Source organism: Nannospalax galili, unplaced genomic scaffold (assembly GCF_000622305.1).
Source record: "Nannospalax galili isolate Female #2095 unplaced genomic scaffold, S.galili_v1.0 scaffold182, whole genome shotgun sequence".
NCBI lineage: Eukaryota > Metazoa > Chordata > Mammalia > Rodentia > Spalacidae > Nannospalax > Nannospalax galili.
Window position 1 is genome coordinate 1,063,603 of NW_008348662.1, and position 23,553 is coordinate 1,087,155.

A 23,553-nucleotide genomic window follows, 5' to 3' on the forward strand; every position below is an offset into this window, starting at 1 on the left:
ATTATTGATGAATTCATGGTTGAATGGGCTATTAGGAGGTAGAGGAGGTAAGTCACTGGAGAAATGTCTTTGATGTCTTTTTAAAAATATTCATTATTTTTATTTTATGTATATGAGTGTATTGCCTGCATGTAGGTAGGTGCACCTGTGTTGTGCAATGCCCAGGGAGGTGAGAATACAGCATCAGATCCCCCTGGAACTGGAGTTACAGACAGTTGTTAGCTACCATGTGGGTGTTGGGAACTGAACCCTGGTCCTCTGCAAGATCAGTGTGTTCTTAAGTGCTGAGCCATCTCTCCAGTCTGAAGGGTATATCTTTCTCTCTCTCTCTCTCTCTCTCGCTCGCTCGCTCTTGCTCTTGCTCTTGCTCTCTCTCTCTCTCCTCCCCAGCAGCACTTGACAACCTGAGTTCAGTCCCCAGAAGTTGCATAGTGGACAGAGAACCAACTCTTGAGTTATGCCCTCTGACCGCCACACATGCACTGCAGCAGGCGTGTGCTCCTTTCAACACAAATAAATACATATTTTTTTAAAGAAATACGTATCTGCCAGGCATCGTGGCACATGCCTTTAATCCCAACACTTAGGAGGCCAAAGCAGAGGCAGGCTGGTCTCTGTGAGTTTGAGGCCAGCTTGGTTTCCATAGCGAATCCAGGCCAGTGCAACTACAGGGAGACCCTGTCTCAAATAGACCAAAAAAAAAAAAAAAAGGAAAAAAAGGAAAAAAAAATAAATACACATGTATTTAAAAAAGAAAAAAAGAATTGACAAATGATCTTACATGAAACAAAAATCTTCTCTACAGCAAAACCATCAGCAGAATGAGGAAACAGCATACAGAATGAGAGAAAGCCTTTGCCAACCATACATCGAACAGAGGATTAATATATAGAATCTATAAAGAGCTGCAAAAATTAATCACAAAGAAAACCCCCAAATCATTCAATTGATAAGTGGGCTAATGTCTGTGGAGCAGACAATTCTCAAGGAAAGAAATTCAAATAATAGTCAATTGAAAAATAATAATAGTCAATAAACATTTGAAAAAATGTTCAACATTCTTAGCCATCAAGAAAATACGAATTATGAGGAAGGACAGTGTCTTTTTGTCCCTGTTTTATGGTTCCTGATAGAATGACTGGCAGGCAGAAAACGTTCAGTAATGTTTGTCAATCACTGTATAATCGATACTTTATTTCTTTGAATGATCCCTAATTCCACTGCACTTTCCCCAGAGCTCCCACACTGACAGCATGATGCCTCTTGTATGTTTGCCTTGGTTAGATATTTCTTGGGATAAGAAATGCCACCTACATGTACAGCGCTAGCCTCATTACTGGGAAAATGCAGCCATGGAGGGAGCCCTAGGAGGTCATCTTAACATGACTTCAAGAGAACTTGATTCACCCAAATGTTTCATTTCTGCATTGGTTACTTTTCTGTTGCTGTGATAAAACACCATGACCAAGGGAATTTATAGAAAGAAGAGTTTATTTGAGCTTACAGTTCAAGAAGGGTTAGAGTGTGTCACGGTGAGTAGGGACGGCCGCAGAAGTGGCTAGAGCAGAAAGGAGCTATCACATCTTTAAGCAGGCACATGAAACAGAGGGAGACAGGAAATCTGGCAAGGCTTAGGAACTCTCAAAGTTCACCCTCAGTGAACTTTCTCCAGCAAGGCCACACCTCCTGAAACCTCCCAAAACATGCCTCAAAACTGCACCAGCAACTGGGGACAAAATGTCCAAATACTTGGAGCCTATGGGGGACATTGTCATTCAAACCACCACACCTTGTGAGCTCATAGCCAGAGCTTGGCATTGTATTATTCTTACACTGGTGAAATGTACATCTCCAGAGGACATGATGCATTCATGAGGTCTCCTCTATTGTGTTCATGATGAGAATCTGTTAACTGGATTCAGCCTTGAGCATAGGACTTCAAAGGCAGAGAGTGGGGACACCAGGAAGGAAGGTAGGAAGAAGGGCTGTCAAGGGCACCAAAGGCCATGAGGAGGATGAAATGGCCTCTAACACAGAAAAAAAAAGAGCATTTCACACTGTCACACAGTACAGGCCTTGCCTCTGTGCCTTGTGCATAAGAATGGTGGGCTCTCTTTTCTTTTGGGTGGGCTGCTGTCTTCAACTAAAAAAAGGGAGGCAGAAACTCTGGTGTGGTGTTTCATATAGTACTTAACATGTTGGAATTGCTTCAAAACACTATTTATAGGCAGACCAGACATGTTTGAAATGATGACAATTGTGGAATCTCATTGAAATGCTGATATTGTTCAGTTGACAGAATGGGACAATAATTACTGTTAGAGAATACAAACATTTGAATTTGCTAATTTAATAACATGGGACATGGTCAATGTCCTTGAGGGCACCTCCCATAGTCTGGTTGTATCGGTGCCTGAAGTGCCTTTTGTGTTAGTTTTTGTCTTTGACAAAATGCCTAACAGCACAAAAGAGGAAGGATTTATTTTGATTCATTATTTTAGTGGGTTTTGTGGTTGGTTGACTCCATTGTGTTTAGGCCTATGGCAAGGCAGAAACATGCTGGAAAGGCATGGCAAAGAAAAGCTGCTTACTTTATGATTACAGGGAGAGAGAGAGAGAGAGAGAGAGAGAGAGAGAGAGAGAGAGAATTATATACTCCTCAAAGACACTCCTCTAGTGACCTACCTCCTCCACCTCCTAAGAACGCATTCAACCATGAATTCATCAATAAAAGAACCCAGTGATGAGGCTGTACCCTCGTGATCCAGGCTCCTCTCAATAATGCTGCTGGTTGAGGACCAAGCCTTTGGGAGACTTTTTATATCGAAAACATAACATCCTCTAAAAAGGGAAAAGTTCAGATGAGTTCCAGATTCAGATACTTTGGGTAGAAATGGAAGCTTGCTGTTAGAAGATTCCATGGTTCAGGATGAAGAGGAGAAGAGAAGCTTAGACAACAGAGATTAAGATGCTATTGCAAAGCTTTTAGCAAGTGACTTTCCCCCAGATTATTTCACCCAGCACAAATAGACCAGTCACCAACATCTCACCCTAAAAATCACTAAACGTTTTCGATTAAATTTTTATCCAAGAAGTTAATGACAGAGTTACCAGATGAAATCCAAGAAATCAGGTTAATCAGAATTTCAGAAAATAAATAATTCTTTAGTGTAAATTGTGTTCTAAATATTTCATGAGATTTACACTAAAATAATTCATAATTCAGTGATGGGGCCTATGCTTGACACATATGAGGCTGGGTTTGAGTCCCAGTACTGCCCCAAATTCATTGCTTATGTAGAATTAACTTGTAGACTGGGGTTCCTGTACTTTTATTTGCTGAACCTGGCAATAGTAGTTAACGGGCCTTAGAATTCATCTCACAGAGATCCACATTAGAACTAATACCTAGGGAAATATCTTTAAAAAGACACAATTCACAATTCAGTAACACCTCTTCCTTTAATGTGATTCATCATATTTTGACAACCTCCTGATCCAACTCATATTTGCAGCTGTAGACCTCATTGGCTAACTTTATTGATGGAACAGTTGAGGCCTCATATATAATAATGAACTTGGGTTTCATCTGGAGTTAGAAGCCATGGTTCTTGAAGTATTTGGCACGTGCAAGGACATCGTTGCAGAAGTCACAGTTCAGGTCCTGGCTGCTTCTGACAAAGCCAGCACCACCACTGTAGGCACAGAGTCCACCTGAAATTCACATGATAAGTTAATCCTCACCCCGAAGCTCCTCCTTGCTTCAGAATACTCATCAGAAATTCAGATTCCCTTTCCCAACTGTTTATCAGTGGGCAACTGTGGCTTGGGGAAATCTGGTGCAGTGGATTATATTTGTCCCTGTTCATTCCCAGTGGTGAAACAACTGACCAAGAGGGATGTACATACCTCTCAGGTACTGGTCAGGAGTCCAAGTTGGAAACCTTGTCTGGATTTCTTTGATTCTAGCAGTCAGAACCTCAGTTTTCTGGGAAACCTGGGGTTCACTCATCCAGGTTGTGGGAGAATAAAAGTTTGAGTCCTAGAGGGATGAAAGCAGAGGAAACACTCAAGTGAGCCAGGTGGGCAGTGACACAGCATCTTTCATCTCCCTCGTGTTTTTCTCCTTCCACCTTCAGAAGATTAAGTAGTGAAGCTACTTACATCTATCAGGATGACTCTTGTTAGTACTTAAGAGAAATGTGAGGATGTGGAGAAATTAGAATCCTTGTACACTGTTGATGGGAATGCAAAATGGTGTGGCCATCATGGAAAACAATATAGAAGTTTTCCCTCCAAAAATTAAAATTAGAAGTACCACACAACCCCATTTCCCATTTCTGGGTGTTTATTCAAAAGAACTGAGCTCAGGATCTTGTAGAGATATTTACGCTCCCGTGTTTATTTCTAAGCCAAGAGGCAGAGATGACCTAAATGTCTTTGAAGGATGGACAGAGAAAAAATGGTATATATACACCATGTAATATTATTCAGACTCAAAAGATAGACAACTGTGCAATATGGACGATATTGATGAAACCTGGGGACATTGTGCTAAGTAAATAAGCCAGTCACAGAAAGATAAACACCACATGATTCCACTTACATGAAGGATATGAAACTGTCAACTCATAGATGTAAAGAACAGAAGCGCGTTGACCAGCAGGGAAGGGGAGAGGGAGATGGGGAGCTGCCAATTAACATGCCTAAACTTTCAGTTTTACAGTGAAACTTTTCTAGAAATCTGATGTACATTATCATCTCTACAATTAATAATACTATGTAATCCACAATGGTATTTTAGGAGAAATCTGTTAAAAGGACAGCTCTCATTTTAAATATTCCTACAAAAAAGGAGAAAATATAAAGCTACAGGGCTTAGGCTCAGGAAGCGATAAGCGGTCATTTCACATTTGCCTTAGTGTGACAGCGAGAGATTAATTTGGAAGCCAAGATGGTTGGCTCATGTAGAATTCAGAGTGACACCCTTCCTCGATGCTGCAAATATAACCCCAAAGAGACCAGGAAGGGTGTCCTGTCTGTACTTTAATTCTCCTTGTAGATGATCAGAATGTCTGAAGGTAATTCTAAGCCTACTTGCATACCTTAGGTTACCACTTATCACAAAAATTTCATCAGATTTAGGAGAAATGTCTGAGTTTAGGGGGTTCTCACTTCATCTCAAAGGAGATAGACTTGTCCTTTCCCCAAGAAATAGGTTTCACAAAAGACACAGAACAGGGAAGTAGAAATTTTTCACAAGACATCCTTCCCCACAGTGTAACTTTACAACAGTGACTCTTCTGAGTCCATTTCCTCTCTTGTCAGGGATGACTTGCTACAACCCACCCCTGCAACTCATCAGATTATTGAAGGCACCCCCAAATCAAAATGAGATAAAGTGTTATAAGATACCTTTCCCCTCGTTTTTATTAGTTCTTTGAGAATTTCACACACTGTATTTTGATCATATTCACCCTTCCCACCAACTCTTGTTAGGCACACTCCTCTTCCTACCCTCAACTTTGTGACCTTTTGTGTGTGTGTGATTTTAACTTACTGAGTCCAATTTGTGCTGTCCATGAACTCTGATACTTTAAAATTGTGGTTTCATTTCAAGTAGTCATGAGAGGATAATTTAAAGATTGTTAAGATCAGAAGAAGAGGAAGATTATAAGAGTCAGAGGCAGTGGGCGACAATAAAGAAACATTGGTTCTTCGATACAACAGAGCAAGTTCACACATGAACTCACAGGTGTTGTGATAGCATGCACAAGACCTGCACAAGCTCAAGCCTAATAAAATCCCAGCATGGAGAGGGGAGGTGGGCATGATGTCCCACCCCAGCTGAGGAGCTGTTGGCCACTGACAGCTGCTGGGAGAGAGAGAGTCAGTTTTCTTTTGGCCCCTGGTAGGTCAGCCATGCTCCAGTGGATGGCCACACACCCAAGAGGATATAGCACAAACTAGACTTGCTAGGTTTAAAAAAAAAAGGAGGACATGAAGTTGGGTGAGTGAGTAGAGAAGGGGAGTAGACCTAGGAGAAATTGTGGATATGCAAATATGATCAAAATACAGAATATGAAATTCTCAAAGAATAAATAAATCATTTAAAAAATAAAAATAATGTAAATATACTACACAAACTTTAAATTTTAGTTTTTATAGTAAGTTTAAAATTGTGAATATAATAAGACAAGGGGGAAGGGATTTTACTGTTGAGAACCTATCAGGTACTTCTTTACATTATTTCATTAATTACTTCTAGCATTTTTATTTATTTTTATTTTATGTGTATGAGTGTTTGCTTGCATATATATAAGTGTACCACATGTGTGCAATGCCTGTGGAGGCTAGAAAAGGCCATCAGAGTCCCTAGAACTGGAGTTATAGATGGTTGTTAGCCACCATGTGGGTGCTGGGAACCAAACCTGAGTCCTCTGCAAGAGCATCCAGTGCTTCTACCCACTGAGCCACCTCTCCAGCCCCTCCATTGACTCTTCATAATAAGAGTCTTCATTCCATTCTACAGGAGTAGTGTTTGGGAGCTGGAAGTATAGATCAGTGGTAGAGTATCTATTTAGCATGCACAATGCCCCAGGTTTAATCCGCAGCACTGCTGAAAACAAAATGGAATTTTAGAGGTGGAAAAACAGGCCCAGTGAAGTAAAATGACCTATTTAAGGCCACAAGGCTAGGAAACCACCTAACAAAGATACACTCTGTGATCTCTCTCCTGAGCCAGTTACCTTAATAGTAACTCGGAATAGCGTACCCTGGGTGGTGTCCTGGGTATTTAATATTGTTTACATTGGAAATAAATTGTGGCTACAAGTGCAGTGGTCATGGTGCTTCTTGTGTCTCTCTGGCAGCGCCATTCATTCTGTGTTCTATGGAGCTGTGCTGTCAGCAACAAAACAATGATGGTGTTCCCTTGGAGTTGTGCCATAAAGCAGAAGGGCCATGTGTGTGTGTGTGTATGTGTGCATGTGTGTGTGTGTGTGTGTGTGTGTACATGTTCATGTGGGTTGTGTACTTGGGCATGTGTGGATGTGTGTGTGTGTGTGTGTGTGTGTGTGTGTGTGTGTAAGCCAGGGGTTGACCAGAGTGTCTTCCTCAATTTCTCTCCACCTTATCTTTTGAGACCAGGCCTCTCAATGAACCTGGAGCTCACTGACTTGCTTGACTGGCCATCCAGTAAGCTCCAAGGATTTACCTGTCTCCCCTTTCCCAACACTGGGATTACAGGTACACATCACCATGCCTGGCTTTTTATATGGGCACTGGGGATCCAAATTCAGGGCTTTATGCTTGCCCAGCAAGCACTTTACCAAACTATCTCCCCAGCTACCTTAACTGATAGAGCATTACCTGCACCACCTTGACTCCATTGCCTGGGCTGCCCATGTTGACCAGAATATTACCACCTTGAGACTCCCTGGACAAGACACCAGCGATCACTGCAGGATCCACACAGTATTTCCGGCCAACAGTTCTCATCATGGGTTGGTATCTCAGAAGATATGGCCTGTCTATTTCAGCCAGCCTTTCAGAGGCACGAACGCCTAGAACAAACACAGAAAGACAGATATAGCTGGGTGTGGCTTAGGCTGAAACTTAAAGGGGAAGAAAAAGTATACTTCTAGGATCCAAGAAATGGTCTAGGACTGAAAACCCCAAGTTTAAATCCCTAGTGGCCATTCCCTGACTGGAGATTAGGACTCTTTCTGTCAACCAGAATCAAGACCTCCTTCATCTACTTAGGTTATATACCGCTGGCTCTCAACTAGGCTCTCAGGATCTGTTCTGTTCCAGATTCTATAATTCTATAAGCGTGGGCTCCACTGGTCCCATCCTAAGAATCCTACCAAAGCTTTCCCAGGGGACTGGAAAGATGGTTCAGTGGTTAAGAGCACTGTCTGCTCTTGTAGAGGACCCAGGTTTAGTTTCCAGCACCCACACAGTGGCTAACAACTATCTGTAACTCCAGTCCAGGGGATCTAACGCCCCCTTCTGACCTCTGCAGGCATTGCACAATGTGGGTACATTTATAATACATGCAGGCAATACAGTCATGCACATAGAAAAATAAATAAAAAAAATTTAAGAAAAAGAAACATTATCACCCAACAATGATATTGAGTTTGCACCAAGACGGGGAAAACTGTTAGCCCAACTTCAAAAAAGAGAGCTAGTGACTTGTTCAGGAAGCAGAGCCAGGACTCTGATTATGGACTCCATGGTGCATGCTCTCTCCCCCCACTCCTTGGTGTAGAACTATGAGAAACAGTGGGGGTCAAGAGAATATGTTGGGAGAGAAGAGCACCCATAGAGACTGCAGTTACCACAGTAGGTCAGGCCATGGCGTCTTCCGATCCCACAAGATGCTCCTGGGGTGTACAGAGTACGGATATTTCCATAGCATCCCCAATTGCTGCTTTCAGAGGAGCCTGCAGATTAAGAAAAGTTCAGCCCGAGGTACTGAGTTAGAGTACTTCTCATGTTGCTGTGAATTAATTAAATCAACAAAAAGAATTATAATAAAGTCTATAAGAAATAGAATGCCACCCCCTTTGCTCTACACTGGAAATTCTTTTGAAATTTACATTAACAGCAAGCTAAGAATGTATTATAGACACCACTTTGATTTTAAATTCTCACCTCCTTTCCTGCAGACATGAGAAGCTATTGGAGCAATTTCCTCTTTGCAAAGCTCAAGGGTTATCTCATAGCTCATTGGTCTGGTAAAGTATTCATGTTTGTTCTGGAGAAACGTGTTTTAAAGCCAGGGGTTTCTTGGATTCTCAGCCTATGCTCAATGGGACTGGACTGGTTTTAGTTTCTTTAAGAGCACTCTAGGCTGAGGCCTAAGGTCACAAAGAGAGGGTTTGTGAAGATTAGTCATAGGACCAGGTCTCTATGTCAGGTGCTTTTTTTCTGCATCTTCCTCTTCTGTCTCACATCTACTGAGATCTTCCTCTGTTAGTCTAATCATCATTAAACATGAGGCATTGCTTTAATTAATTAGTTAATTTAGGTTTTTAAAACAGGCCTCATGTAGCCCAGGTTGGCCCCAAACTCTGTGTAATCAAGGGTAATCTTGAATTCCTGGTCTTCCTGCCTCTGTCTTCCAAGTTCTGCGATTACAGGTGTTATTATAGATGCTATATCATGTTATTATAGATGCTATTGAAATTTCACAAAGGCCACTAAAGAGAAGTACATTCCCCTCTTCCCACCAGGAAAGGGGGTAGCATTTACAACTCACTCAGCCCTCCATATCTGTGGGATCCGCATCCATGGTTTCAACCAACTGCTGATTGAAAATATTTAGGAAAAAATGTACAGAACATATACAGACCTTTTCTCTTGTCACTATCTCCTAAACAATACAGTTTTTAAAGCTTTTTATATAGAGTTTACATTGTATAGGTATTATAATCTAGAGTTGATTTAAAGCATATGAGCTGCATGTAGGGTTTATATAAATACAATGCTGTTTTATATATGAGTATTGAGCATCTGAAAATTCTGGTGTCTGGTGTCCTGAAACCAATCCTTCCTCCCTTGCAGTGAGGGACCACTGTACATTTACAGATTACACCAGGAGAAGAGTGCATAAGCCAGTAACAAGAACCCTTTAGCAGGCAGGAAATTGCTCCTTGTGAGAATCATCTCAGCATTGTAAGCCTGTAAGAATTCCTCATGAAAAAAAATTTTTAAACATTTGTGTGTATGAGTCTCTGTGTGATAGGTGCACGTGTACATGTGTGTATACATGTGGAAACCAGAGGTCAACATCAGGTGTCTTTTTCTATCTATCACTATCTACCTTATCTTTTGAAACCAGGTCTCTCATTAAATCTGTAGCTTACTGATTCATCTAGGCTGGCTGACGAGCAAGCCCCAGAAATCCTATTTCTACCTCCCAGTGATTAGACTATAGGTATGCACCACTGTGCCTGAATTTTTATATGCGTGGGCATCAAACTCAGACCCATATGCTTGCCTGGCAAGTATTTTATCATCTGAGTCATCTCCTTAGTCCTATGACAGTACTTTTAAATTATATTTTGCTCTTTGACTAAGATAGGTTGTACGTCATTAACTCAGTGATTTTCAGATCTTTGGAAATATATCTATTGCTTATCTTTATATGAGTCCTGTATATTTAGATAAATGAGTTTTAAGGTTTTATTGTTTTATATGTGTGTGCCTGTGTGAATTTATGTGTACCACATGTATATAGGCTCCTGCAGAGGCCAAAAGAGGGTGTCAGATCTCCTGGAGCTGGAGTTTGTGAGCTGCCATGTGGATGCTAGGAACTGAAACCTGGTCTTCTTCAAGAGCAGTAAATGCTCTTAATCATTGAGCCATCTCTCCAGCCCCAGGTTCTATGTTTTTATAACAGCTTCATGAAGTTGACATCTGAAAATAATAGCATTTGGGCGTAAATGCTTCTATTTCACAGACAGGATGAGACTAAAAGAAATATATTCGTAGAAAGATCTGGTGTTTTGAGAATATATTACTACTAAAAATTAAGAAAATGTCTTTTTCAATTTTTTAGCCAGAGCACTTCTATCTTTATGATTGGTGACAAACACCCTCAATGTGACAGTTGGCTTGAATAATTGTTGCCTGCCTTGTGACCTCTCACTAACTGCATTACATGACCCTCAAAGCTCCTTATATTCTCAGTGCTTGGCACCTTGTAGAAATTTTAAAATATGTGTTGGATGAATTAGACAATAAATAAAAAAATAAATAAATAAATAAATAAATAAAACAGTTCTTTTAGTGCCAAGAGTTTTGCTTCTCCCAAGAAACTAGGCTACATCCTTTTATTTATCAAAAGAGAAGCACATTTGAGGCTGTAAAGATGCTTCATGAGCAAAGGTGCCTGATGCCAAGCCTGGCAAACAGAGTTTGATCCCCAGGGTCCACATGGTAGAAGTAGAGAACCAGCTCATGCAAGCTGTCCTCTGACCTCCACAAGCATGCTGTGGTACATGATGCCCATACATACATACCTACATACATACATACATACATACATACATACATGAATAAATGTTTTTATAAAACAAGTGTTTTCACTTTTTGGCCCAGCTGCAAGTAACATTAGAGCTGAAACTGGAGTTCAAGAACTGCAGCTATGTGGTTAATAGCTCAGTCAGATCTTGATTTCTTTGGCGCTTGCTTCCAATTTGAATCATATCAGTCTTATTATAGAATCCACCCCAATCTTTCTACGGAAACATATGAACTCTAAATAAATTCAGTATTTTGCTGTGTGATGGTGAATCTTGACTGTGAACCTTATGGGATTTATAATTACCATGCAACAAATCTTTGCATCTGTCTGTGCGAGATTATCTAGACTAGGTGAACTAAGGTGATGCCACCTGAAATGTGGTGGCATCATTCCATGGACTGGGTCCTAGACCGAGTAAAAAGAAGAAAGTGAGCTGAGCATCAGTATTTATCTCCCTCTGCTTCCTGACCTGCTTTCTGGATACAATGTGACCAGCCTGTACTCTGGAACTGAAAGCCAAAATAAACCCTTCCTTCCTTAAGTTGCTTTTGTCCCAGCAATGTGTAATATAACCAAAAGATGGTGCAAGTTTTTATAGTGGCAATGAACAGTTATCAGTGGTGAGTATTTAAAGTCGGGTTTCAATCAGTGCTTTTGCAAGCCCTCTTGTGAGCTGTGGGAAACCCCATCCTTTTATGGGACGCTTGGGAAAAGGCTGCTTGCCAGTGAAAGGCTCTTGCCTTTGGAGTTATTGCTAACTCCAGGATTTATCAGACCTCTGAGGTGAAAAACAATGCTTCCACTTCAGTTATATAAATGTGAGCACACCATTAGCTTTCTATGCTGCTTTTCCTATTTCCAAGTTATTTGGAAAAAATGAAACACACTCACCAGTCAAGGCCAGAAGGCCCAGAAGCCACCACAGTGCAGACATGTTGAGTATGGTTCTATGGTACCTGAAATGCTTTTAAAATCAAAATTAGCTTAAAGATGTGAAAATGCCAATCATCATAATAACAACATGCACTGGTTCTGTTGGGGAGTGTGAATGGAACAAGTTTCCCACATCCAAAATAAGAAAGTAAAGGATTTGAATCCTAGCGTAAAAGCAGAAATTGGGCAAGTGCTCCCTCTGTACTTTGACTTAGCTCACAGGAACTCAGAATAGTTTCAAGATACTGGATATTTGGTGCAAAATCTGCAATCTCAGCCCTCATAAGTCAGAGGCAGGAGGATCTTGAATTCAACACCAACCTGGACTACATAGTGAGATCCTGTTTAAAACAAAGAGAAGAAAAGAGAGGAGAGGAGAAGAAACACAGAGATGCTGGGTATTAATTATTTATAAAGCCAAGATGGGCTAGGTGTGTGTGTGGGGCGGGTGCATCTCAGCATTCCTGAGACCGGAGGGTTACTGCAAGTTCAAGGCCTGCTTGAGATAAACAGCAAGACTCTGTCTCAAAAAAAACAAAAATATATCAAATAAAAAGCCAAAATACTTTGCTTCTCAGCACTGAGAAATATAGTGGCTCGACTCAGGATGCTGAAAAGGATTTTTTGATGTGTTTTACATTATTCAAATGTGATATGAAAAGTAGAATTTTGTATTGATGACTTCCCTGAGTTTGGCTCTTTTCTCTTTAGGTTGGAGCAAAGGGCACTCTGTCCTTATACACTGATTCTTCCCTTTGGATGAAGGAAGGAGGTGGAAGACTCTCTGCACTGCTCTGCTCTCCGTACTGGGGAATCCCAGAACCACTGGATCACCTTGAACCATGTTCTCCATTTTTTCTTCATAGCATAGCACTCCTGGGCCAGAACTCAGGGAGGGTAGAAGGACAAGTCCCTTGGTAAGTAGGTCATGGCAATACCCCAGAACTAGACTCTTGAGGTGTTTACTGGTCTAGAGAACAGGTGACCAGGACCAGTGAGTGACCACATGGTGCTCCCCACTTTCACTTAGCCATTTATTTGGTACTGGGAACCCAGGTCCTTGTAGATGCTCTTAAGTTACATCCCCAATCCCTCTTTTAAGTGTATTAGTATAGATGGGCTTCTCCTGACACTTAGGATGAGATGTCCCAAGATGGAGAGACATTAAGGAAGTCTCTTGAATTCCATCTTCATGAACTGAGATGGCATGTAGTCCTGAAAGCAATCCATACTTTGTACTTATCTTTCCTACAATACCGGTCTGTCAAGTTTCACTTAGTTGAGCAGAAAATGTCATGTTCGGTGACCAAAAATGTACAGAAATTTGGAATGTTATTTGCACCGGCAGAAACTTTCAGATTTAACCGTTAACATAATAGTGTACTCAGCATCTCTGATCCCTGAAGACTGAATAAGGACAATCAGTTCCCAAAAAGAACTGGAGAAAGAGCTTCTTAGATACAAAAAAAATATGTTCCCAGGCTCACTGGCTTTATGAAAGGGTCCTCGCATTCAAATGCTAACCCTAGATATTTCAGTCTTCTTGATACTTTTCCAGGAAAGACAGATGCTTCCTCTTGGAAACCCAAATGGAAACACTTAACTTTCATTGCAACATGAGAGTTACCTCATTTTCCAAGCAGGGGGATAAGCATCTATGTTGAGCAAGCACTTGACCGAGTCTATGTAAATGCATGCACCAGATACTTAGCAACACTAAACTACTTTCTGGTTGCCCTTCATGTCCAATCTTCAAAGTAATTATTTTCAGTTATGTCAGGGAAGAACAAAAAGTGACAATGGACTTATTATAGACAGACAAGGTAATCCACTCATAAACAGTATACTGGAAGAGTCAAATTCCATGGCCCAATTGTACAGGTGCCAGAAAGTACTATACATTTAAAAGTTGTTGATGCATCCCCTGGGTGTGCTCAAGGAGTGTCCACTGGTCATCTGTGACTCATTTGTTAGTATCCTTCCACTCCCCATACTTGAATCCATTGTGAAAATGTTAACCCAAGACAAACATGGTATCTAAATGTCAGGCACAATATCTACAGTGACATTGTTTTTCCCATTCTAAAAAGCAAAACAGTAGCAGACAGCAAGCGAGTGTCACGTTGCAGCAACAGGCCACTTTTAAAGCAGATAACCTGAGCATCCCTCAGAGATTAGTTCAAGGTCCTGGTGGCCTCAATCCAGATGGCTTCCTTTACCTGCCTTCTCTATCTACTGAGCATTTTGTAATCCCCAAAGCACTGCATAGATTTGTAAGGAATAAAGACTATTTCTTCCTCAGCATTCAACAATTTATCATGGGGTGGGAAGGGATAGAAATAAAGGTTTTTGGTATTTACAGTTCCCTCACTAGAGAAGTCCCAATTCTTTTCTATGAATGTCCTAGAGCTTTACCTTAACCTTGGGTAACCAGGTCCTTGGGGCCCTCTAAACAGTCTGGAAATGTGCTGCATTAACACTTTGATATCTGAGGATAACCCCACCTTCTCATGTGCCCAACTGGTCCTGGAAGAACTGAGAATTACTCTAAGAAGCCACATCAGACATGGTCTTGTGGGCCAAGCTGTGTTGTTACCCTTGCTTTGTTGCTAACCCATCTCTCTGTGATCCTGCTCCCTGTGGGCTGATGGGTTGTTCCAGCAGCATGCCTTTTACTGTTCTGGTCTCCTTACACACACACAGCCATGCCCCAGGCTGTTGCCTTGCAGACTGCTTTGTACCAATAGTCTTTTTTAAATGGCAATAGTAATGACAGTCATAAACGTAAAATTCTTCTGCCACCAAGATCGCATGTCCCAGGGAAAAAAAAGCATCTAACTTTTTAGAGCACAATATGAGGCCACAACATTACAGATCTTGGCTTGCTTACATATCCTTGCTTGCATTTTAAGACAGAGCTTCATAGCCCAAGCTGGCCTGGAACTTTCTACATACCCCAGTCTGGTCTTGAATTGGAATTCTCTTTCCTCTGCCTTCCAAGTATAGAGATTTTAGATGTGAACTACCATGTTCAGTTTGGTTTTGTGAGACAGAGTCATGCTGAGAAGGAACTTATGATCCTCCTGCCTTACTCTCCCCAATTCTTGGATTACAAATGTAGGCCAACACAGCTCATTTAAACCATCCCTTTTGCAGACTGCATTTTCACATGGCCTATGACCATACGCACTTGCTAAGTTTGGATCGTGAGTTGGTAAACACCAGCCCAAGAAGACTTAAAAGGTCTGAGCAAGCCTCTTTCCTCCTTCCTCCTTGTTGGCAAATCCACAAATACTCCCTTGCTTGGGGAGACTATGCCTAAAAGGGGTCTTCTATCAGTGCACCTCCATGCTCCTGCTTTTTCTTTGTCCTTTTGGGTTTCCTAGAGTGAAGAACTTCAGGAAGACAGCTCTTCTTACGCTAGCTCAGGAACATCCCCTTCTGAACAAATACCATATCAAACATAATTAAGCCTCTCTGTTCCATCAGTAGACTCTTAAAGCATATCTGACTTTTAGCTCTGATAGACAAGACTTAAAGTGTTAGACATGTTGCCTTAGTTATTTCATAGCTTCCAGAAAAAACAGGACTGCTATCAATACACCTCGTGTGATGTTTGGTCTGATGTTACATGATTGAGCTTGAAAGCAGAAAGGAGATTTACCACATAGAAAAGTACAAACACTTTAGTCCTTTGGTTTTTGAAAGACACCAAAAAAATATTCTAGTTGATTATTAGCAAAGAGGAGACAGGGAGACCCTTCCCACTACCCTTAGTAGCTTGAGGAATTCCTTTAATCTTTTAGGGTCCTCAACTCAAGCAAACCCAGGATTCATGATTTTGATGCAGAAAAGAATTTCAGGAATAGCCAGTATAAAGCAGAGTTGCAGATTTTAATAAAGATGTTTTCATGTAGGTTTTAAGCCCAAGGTATGAAACAGAGAGGTACTCAGAAAGAGGTACTCAGAAGAGTGAGGCATACCTAAGAGTGGGCATGGGCTCCACAGGGGAGAGCTGCAATGAAGTGTCTTATCGTTAGCCATCTATACCATTTTGGTAACTCTTGGGTTACATCTCAAAAGTTTGCTAAGAACCCCTCTTTTCTCTTTCTTCTGATAAGTAAGATTATAATGTGACTCTTAGAGATGTAATCTGATGAGGAAAACCAGAAGCCTAAATTGTTGCATGAAGGGTTTAACAAATTTTCCCTGCAAATGGGGCTTCTGGTAAGATTCCTAGAAATTCATAGGTTTACAGCAGGAAAGGAAGAAAGGCCTTAGACAGTTGTTAATTGTGCTGGAATTCTTGCTTCTCTGCTGGTAAGATGCCTCAACCAGGCTCTGAAGTGAGGGACTTCTTTCCCTACTCAGGGCCCAACATTTTCCTGGCTTTCTATACAGTCTCACTATTACTGTTACTATTAAATGACACACATTTCTGTTCTCCCTTTCTCGGATTGGGGAATGCGCACATATTCAAAAGAAACTCTATATGCATTAAAAGAAATATGAATTTGTTTAATGATTGTAATAAATAAGAAAATTATCCTATCATCTACATATTTTAAATGTTTTTTCTTTTGCAAGGTTCTTAAGTTTCATTTGATCCAGTTCTCCTTGTTCACTCATCAGCAGAGATACAACCATTATCAATCATACACTGGATTTTTCATTCTAAGTAAGCTCACACAAGTTCCATATCTGTTTCACACTCACCTGTCTTCAGTTAGCTCCTCTCCTTAGAGCTAGTGAACACACATCGATTTATATAGCCCTGTCCTGCTTCCTCTTTTGAAAAGTGTTGACCTCATCTTATTATAAGATGTACAGCTAAATCTCATAAATTATAGCAATAATCATAATAATTACAAGTACTTTGAACTTATATGGGGCCTTTTATTCAAGAATGTCCAGGCATTTTGCAAATATTAACCAATTAGTTCTTTACCACACCTCCTAATTGTAGGTTCGTGATGACACTTTCAGGTCCCATATTTGTCTTCATTCACGCCTGTTTCTGGGCATGGTATCATGTAAAAAATCCAAAAAGGAAGGGATGGAGAAAAAGAGAAGGGAGGGAAAGGAGAGAGAGAGAGAGAGAGAGAGAGAGAGAGAGAGAGAGAAAACCCAGGGCTTATCAGGAGAGACGAACCTCCGTCAAACTGCTCCCTTCCATCAGCCAGATCTGGGTTATGGGATAAGGGTCTATATATTGTGAACTTATCAGGGGATAGCCTGAATTGAAACAGTTCCTACATCTGTGAGTCTGGGGTGCAGAGGCCTGTTTTTTTTTTTTTTTAAGATTATCAAAGGGAAAGCAGGTTGTGATGAAATGGCTCTTTGCAGTAGGTCTTGGGTCAAAAGGTATAACGAGCCTGTTTATCCTTTAAGATCATCAAAGGGGAAGCATGCTGTGCTGAAGTGGATCCTTGCAGTAATTGGGGGTCTGGGGTCAAAAGGTGTAGAGAGTCTGTTTATCTTGTCTTGCTGATGATCAGGGTGCTCATTATCTCAGTTGTTGCATTCTCAGGGGGCCTGCAAAACCGTGAGGCCCTGTGGAATTGGGGATTGCTGTAGATCTGAACCCTAACACATACTTGTATTTTTAAATTTGTATTTATTTTTATTTTTGTGCATGAGTGCTGTGGGTGCAACGCCTGAAGAGACCAGAAGAGGTGGTTGTTAGCCACCATGTGGATTCTGAGAACCGAACTCAGGTCCTCTGCAAGAGCAATCAGTGCTCCTAAGTGCCAAGCCATCTCTCCAGCCCCCATATTTGTATTTTTAAAAGTGTTCTCTGGCTATTGATTGGATTAGAGGTAAGCAAGAGAGAAGAAATTAGTTGGGGCCCTTGTAGAAGACCAGGTGAAAGATGCTGATTGGACTAAGAGAATGAGAGAGAGAGAGAGAGAGAGAGAGAGAGAGAGAGGGAGGGAGGGAGAATAGACGTGTTGACAGTTCATTTTAGAAGTGGAATTGACGGGAATTAAGGGGTAAGGCTAGGTACAAAAGATAAGAGAACGGAAGAGTACACAAGCCCCGGGAGAGCGATGCCTACTCTGAAATGCTGGAGACAGAGCAGACTTATGCCAGATCAAGAATTAAACTTCTGACATTGGAATTTTGCAGTATATTTTTGTCCTTGGAATTGCCCTCCATTTTCAAACGTCCTGCAATATAGGTGGGTACCCCAAGAGTAGCCATACTACATGACCTTGCAGAGTCTCACCAAAGATGGGATAATGATCTAAACCCTGATATCACAGAACCAAACAGCTAAGCTGACATGTAGCTCTTCTATCTGTTGGTGGTCAAGAACAAGGATCAACCACCTATGCCTCAAATACTTTTACTGGAATGCTGCCAGGGTCATTTATATATTGTCTATGTTTATTGTCTTTTATATATTTCTACGTTTATTGTTTGCTACAATAGCACAAGGGGGACCAGTTGAAACAGAAAGACCACCTGGCCTTCAAGCTTCTTTGGATCTTTAAGAGTTACCAGCCCCCAGATCTAAAATCTCTAGAACAATAACGACAAAAAAGTATCCAGACAGGAAGATGAAGTAGCTGTTCATGAAGAAGGAATAAGAAGACAATCCTAAATCCACCATTCCTATCCTGGTGCTCAGCTGAGACAATCCCATTGTCTTCTACTAAATTTGCTTTAGGGTAATGTTATTTGCAACTAAACAACACTGTTGTCTGATCTACTCACTTATTGATCTAGCCTTCATTGGTTTATTCAAAAATTTTCATGAACAGCTTACTTTGTATCAGGCATGATGCTAGAGATGGATGATACAGTGGAGAACAGGAGGTTTTCAGTTACAATAAGATGTCCAAGTGAAGATGTTACTATGGCAACTGCAGCTCAAAAATGAGACTGAATTGGAGACTATGAATTTGAGAGTCATTGCTATATAAAAGGATTTAAAGACAAGGAAGTAGAAGGCATTATCAAAGTGTGTTTGTGACCAGTCCCTGAAGAAGTCCAACATTTAGGGATCAGCTGGAGGGAAAAGGCTTGGTAAAAGAGATTGAATAAGGGAAACTACAGGGAATGAAAAACCTCAGTGTATGAAATAACAGAAGCCAACCTAAGAGATTGTCTGAAGGCATAAAATGTGTGTTGTCAAATGCTGTTGGGAAGAAAAGAGATTGGAAAAAAGACTATTGCATTCAGGTAGCTTGAGGTTTCTCGTTAAGTAAGCAAGAACAATTCTGAAACAGGTATGTAAAGATTTGCTTTCCTGCAAGTAACTAAAAACTTGTCGCAATCTGACTTAAACACAACAGAAGATTTCTTGATCTAGAGAGATTGCTCAGTGGGTAGAGATGCTCATGCACAGACCTAATGACCTGAGTTTGGTCCCTAGATCACATAAGATGCCAGGACAGAACCAACTCCTGAGCGTTGTCCTCTGACCTCTACACACAGGCCATGACTTGGGTCTGTACTCATGTATACATACACACATACAAAATAAATAAGCAAATAAATTAATTATTTTTAAAAAAATTATTTCTTAACTCAGCCAACAGTAAGCTCAGAGGGAGGATAACTTTTAAGCATAATTTGGCTCAGAGGTTCAACAATATCTTCAGGTACCTGGAAACTTTCTGTGCCCCCATTCAGCTTTCTTAAGTGTCAGATGCACACAAAGGCTCTCCCTTCCTCAACTTACCACCTAAGATAGAGACTAATGACTTCCTCATTTAAATTGGAGGGGAAAATATATAATCACCAACAATTCTCAGAAAGAAATGAAATTGTATCTTTTCCCCAAAGAGCCAGCAAATCTTTCCTCTTGTCATACTGGCTCCAATTAAATCATGTGTCCATCCCTTCTTGATTATTAATAATTAATAACTGTAACTAGGGAATGTGATGTTATGATCACCTAAGACTTGGGTTTAGGGTTTAGATAAGAGTACAAGACAGAATCAGATCCCTTCAAAGCACCTGACCTGTGTCAGATAGATGAGAGTCAAGAAAATACACAAATTAGTTGTGGACAGAAGAGGAGCACATGTCAAGGAAGCAACCAATGACCAAACATAGGAGCAAAAGCCCCAGAGGGAGGAAGGTTAAATAATTGATGGGGGAGGAATTGTGGAGTGAACCTTTGGAAAAGTTTGGCTGTGCTGAGAAGAGAGGTACAAGGGACAGAAAGAAAAGATGATGTAAATTTATATTCGCAAAGCTTTCTCTATCATCGAATAACCTTCAGATTCCTTACCAAAATATCTTCAACAAAGTCCTAGTAGAGCCCTTGGCGGTGGCAATTAAACTCATCCTGCTGACAGGGACACCAGCTACCCGGAAAAGAATGCTATGGGTGGCGTCCTTCCCAGGTAAAGGAAGTTCCAAGGTATCATTATTCTTCTGTTTGTGACAGTTTTACTAGTCCCTGGGCAGTTCTGGCCGCAGATGCCAGAAAACAAATAGAAGGAAAGAAATCAATCTTTAGTACTGCCTTTGGACACCACTGACTAGCTTTGTTTTCCAGTAGGGATCACTGAGTTTCTTATAGATTAAATTTTATCTTTTGGTAAAACATGAACAAGTTCGTAAAAGGGAAGGAGGGAGAAATGCAAGTGGAAGCAGAGCTCCTTCCTACATTGTTCACCAGATTGGGCTGAATAATTTTCAGTGAAGGGTGTTTGGAAATAGGGGTCTCTTGAGTGTCATTGTTTTAGTGTGTGCTGCTGTCATTAACACTCTGTTTCTGAAAACAATTGATTTTAATTACACTTATGTACATTTGCCCTCGTATAGGTATGTGCCTGTGAATTCAGACAGAAGCCAGAAAGCATTGGATCCCCTAGAGCTGAAGTTACAGACAGTTGTGGATGCTGGGAACCAAACTTGGGATCTTTGCCAAAGCCATTGCTCTAGCCCCTCATTAACACTCTCTTTAAATGTGCTGCTGACTGCTCAGTAGGACGCTCCTGTGGTTCCAGTCCTGTTGTGTTGTGGTTGTGGCCTGCTGTGTTGTTGCCCAGGTTACAAGTTACAGTTCAGGAATGTTCCTGGTTGAGGGAGGGTGGTGTATACAAGAGATGGCTGTTTGGGGCAGACGCTGTTGCTGTGCTCTGGTAACTTCTGGGGAAAAGCTTGCCAGCTCTTCTTGCCCTCTTCTGACACTGTTCTTAGACATGGGTTTGGGGCCCAGTGTACTAGTTCACAGTCTGTACCATGTGCGGTTGGGCATGGTATGCACTCACACGCTCACTGGCAGGCGGAAACACTTTGGACAAATGGATCAATGCTTTCCAATACCTTGGAAAGACCTTGCCAGTGTTTTCCCATAGTAAAAGGGAATGGGATCTGATCTGATTATGTACTTTTGTCCTTTGCATTCATTGGAAGAGACCAGATGGATATGTAAGCCTTATTGTCCTTTACCATGAGCAAGTTGAAACATCAGGAGCAATAAACCTACACTATTTTTCATACCTTGAACACAGAATCTATGGATTTATTTATGGATTTCTTTACCAGTGTGTGTGTGTGTGTGTGTGCGCGCGCGCGTGTGGTCATATGTGTACACACATGCACATGCCACAGCACACATGTGGTCAGAGGATATTTTGCATGCGTCTGTTCTTTCCTTCTACCATGTGGGTTCCAAGGATCAAACTCAGGTCAACAAGCTTTGGCAAGTGTCTTTACCTACTGAGCCAACCATCCCACTAGTTTAGTTTACATGTGGAGAAAGAATAATAGACTGGGCGTTTGAATAATGTCCAATAGTGGTTTATTTAGTGCCCACCAAGGGCAAAGCACTGAGCTATATACCAGGAATAACAGTCGAAGAAGACACCATTTCTACCCTCAAGAAGGTCAGTGCCAGAGAGTGAATGGGATTTATGATATTTTCTTATATTGGATTATGTAGGGTTAAATTGCTGATTCTCATTGGAGCCAATATCAAACCCTTCATATGCAGGTTATAAAACTCCTTAGAATATATCAACCAGCCAGCTACAATTGACGAGGTAACACCATAAGTCCTTTATTGACCACAGACACGAAAGTGTGAGACATATCCAGGGACCAATAAAACTATCTCTGATGCTGTGACTCATGTGCTTTGTCTAAAATACCTCAAACATGGAAATCTTTCAGGGGATCACTCAGTCATACTTCACAGTTGTGGACTACTTCCCAGGCTACAAAGAATTTTCACATATGCTCTTGTAACACCCTATGATGTGGGTAGGGCAGGCATAATAACTGCCCATACAGTTGAGTAAACTGTGATAGTAATAGAATGGCTTTTCCAAACTAACAGGTCAGCATGTGACCAATGGTTGGGCAAAGCAGACTTATTTGTGTTCAATCATAGGTGTTGTAACTCCCTGGAGAACACAGAGTTCCTTCCTTAAATCTATAGGAGTCTCTGGGGAACATTGTGATTTGGGAACTAGTATCAACCAAAGCCCCATGAAGTTATTACATGAGCACCAGTGGCCACCATGGCTACAAGGGGTGTCCTCAAATGGTATTAAGGTATACCATAGGCTGATACTTGATGGAGTTTCAATAAAGAATTGCCTCACGATTGCTGGAAACAGATACTACACATCAGCTGTTTTCAAAGTCTGCAACACTTATAAGCCCATACATTTTCTGTCAGTCAGCTAGAGTGTTATGGTGTCCTCTCATCTTTTAGAAAGGGCCAAGGTAGGGTATTTAGTCTACTTTTCAGATGTGTTTGCTCCACAGGGCATCCTGGGTGTTTGCTTTGAGAACTGGGATTTTTGTGTGCATGGGCAAATGTAGTAGATTCATCTGACAGATTGTATTAGTTAGAGTTCTCCAGAAAAACAGAACCAATAGGATATGTATATGGTTGGGTTGATGTCTTCTGGGGGAGGGATAGTCAGTTTTCCTTAAGGGTGTGATCCTAGTAGGTCAGCCATGTTTCAGGGGATACCTACACCCATGAGTATATAGGCAGCACATACTGGACTTGGGGGGGAGAGAGAGAAAGAGAGAGAGAGAGAGAGAGAGAGAGAGAGAGAGAGAGAGAGAATATCTGTGAGATTGATGCCAGCATGGTGCACATAATGAGTTCCAGGCCAGCTGGGGCTACAGGGAAACCCAGTCTCATACTCCCTGCCAAAACAACCAAATACAGTGAAATAAATAAAAGAAGAAAATAGAAGAATTAGGATGGGAAGGCGTGAGAAGGTAGGGGTGGATCTGGGAGGGGTTAGGAGGAGGAGCTGGGGATGAAAATCATTGAAATTCTCAAAAAATTAATAAAAATATGACATTAAATGTCCTTGGGACTGTTAGCAACATACTCTGTTCCAAAGGCCAAAAATGTCAAAAAGTATTTGGGAGCTTGTATCTAATCCTTAAAAGATTTTAGTGTTACCTCTTCAGAGGGGGTAATGTTAGAGTACCCAAAAGCCCTATAAAAATAAATAAATAAATGAAAGAAGAAAAGAAAAAGAAAAGAAAAAGAAAAAAGTGATGGGGAGATATGGGAGTTGTTGGAAGGGAGGGAGTGGGAATGTATGAAATTCTCAGTAAAGTTTTTGTAAAAGTTAAAATCAAAAAAA

At 41.0% G+C, this 23,553-nt stretch overlaps 1 protein-coding gene across 1 annotated transcript; it reads right to left on the reverse strand.

Annotated features, from left to right (window-relative positions):
• Positions 1 to 3,448: 3,448 nt before the first annotated feature.
• Positions 3,449 to 20,252, reverse strand: Lyg1 (lysozyme g1). The gene is made up of 6 exons (XM_017801274.1): positions 20,217 to 20,252; positions 11,930 to 12,002; positions 8,346 to 8,450; positions 7,372 to 7,565; positions 3,910 to 4,042; positions 3,449 to 3,714 (listed from the first exon to the last, which is right to left on the reverse strand). Exons 2-6 carry the CDS (start codon positions 11,970 to 11,972, stop codon positions 3,596 to 3,598), a joined length of 594 nt encoding a protein of 197 aa, XP_017656763.1. The 5' UTR covers positions 11,973 to 12,002; positions 20,217 to 20,252; the 3' UTR covers positions 3,449 to 3,595.
• Between the last annotated feature and the right edge of the window lie 3,301 nt (positions 20,253 to 23,553).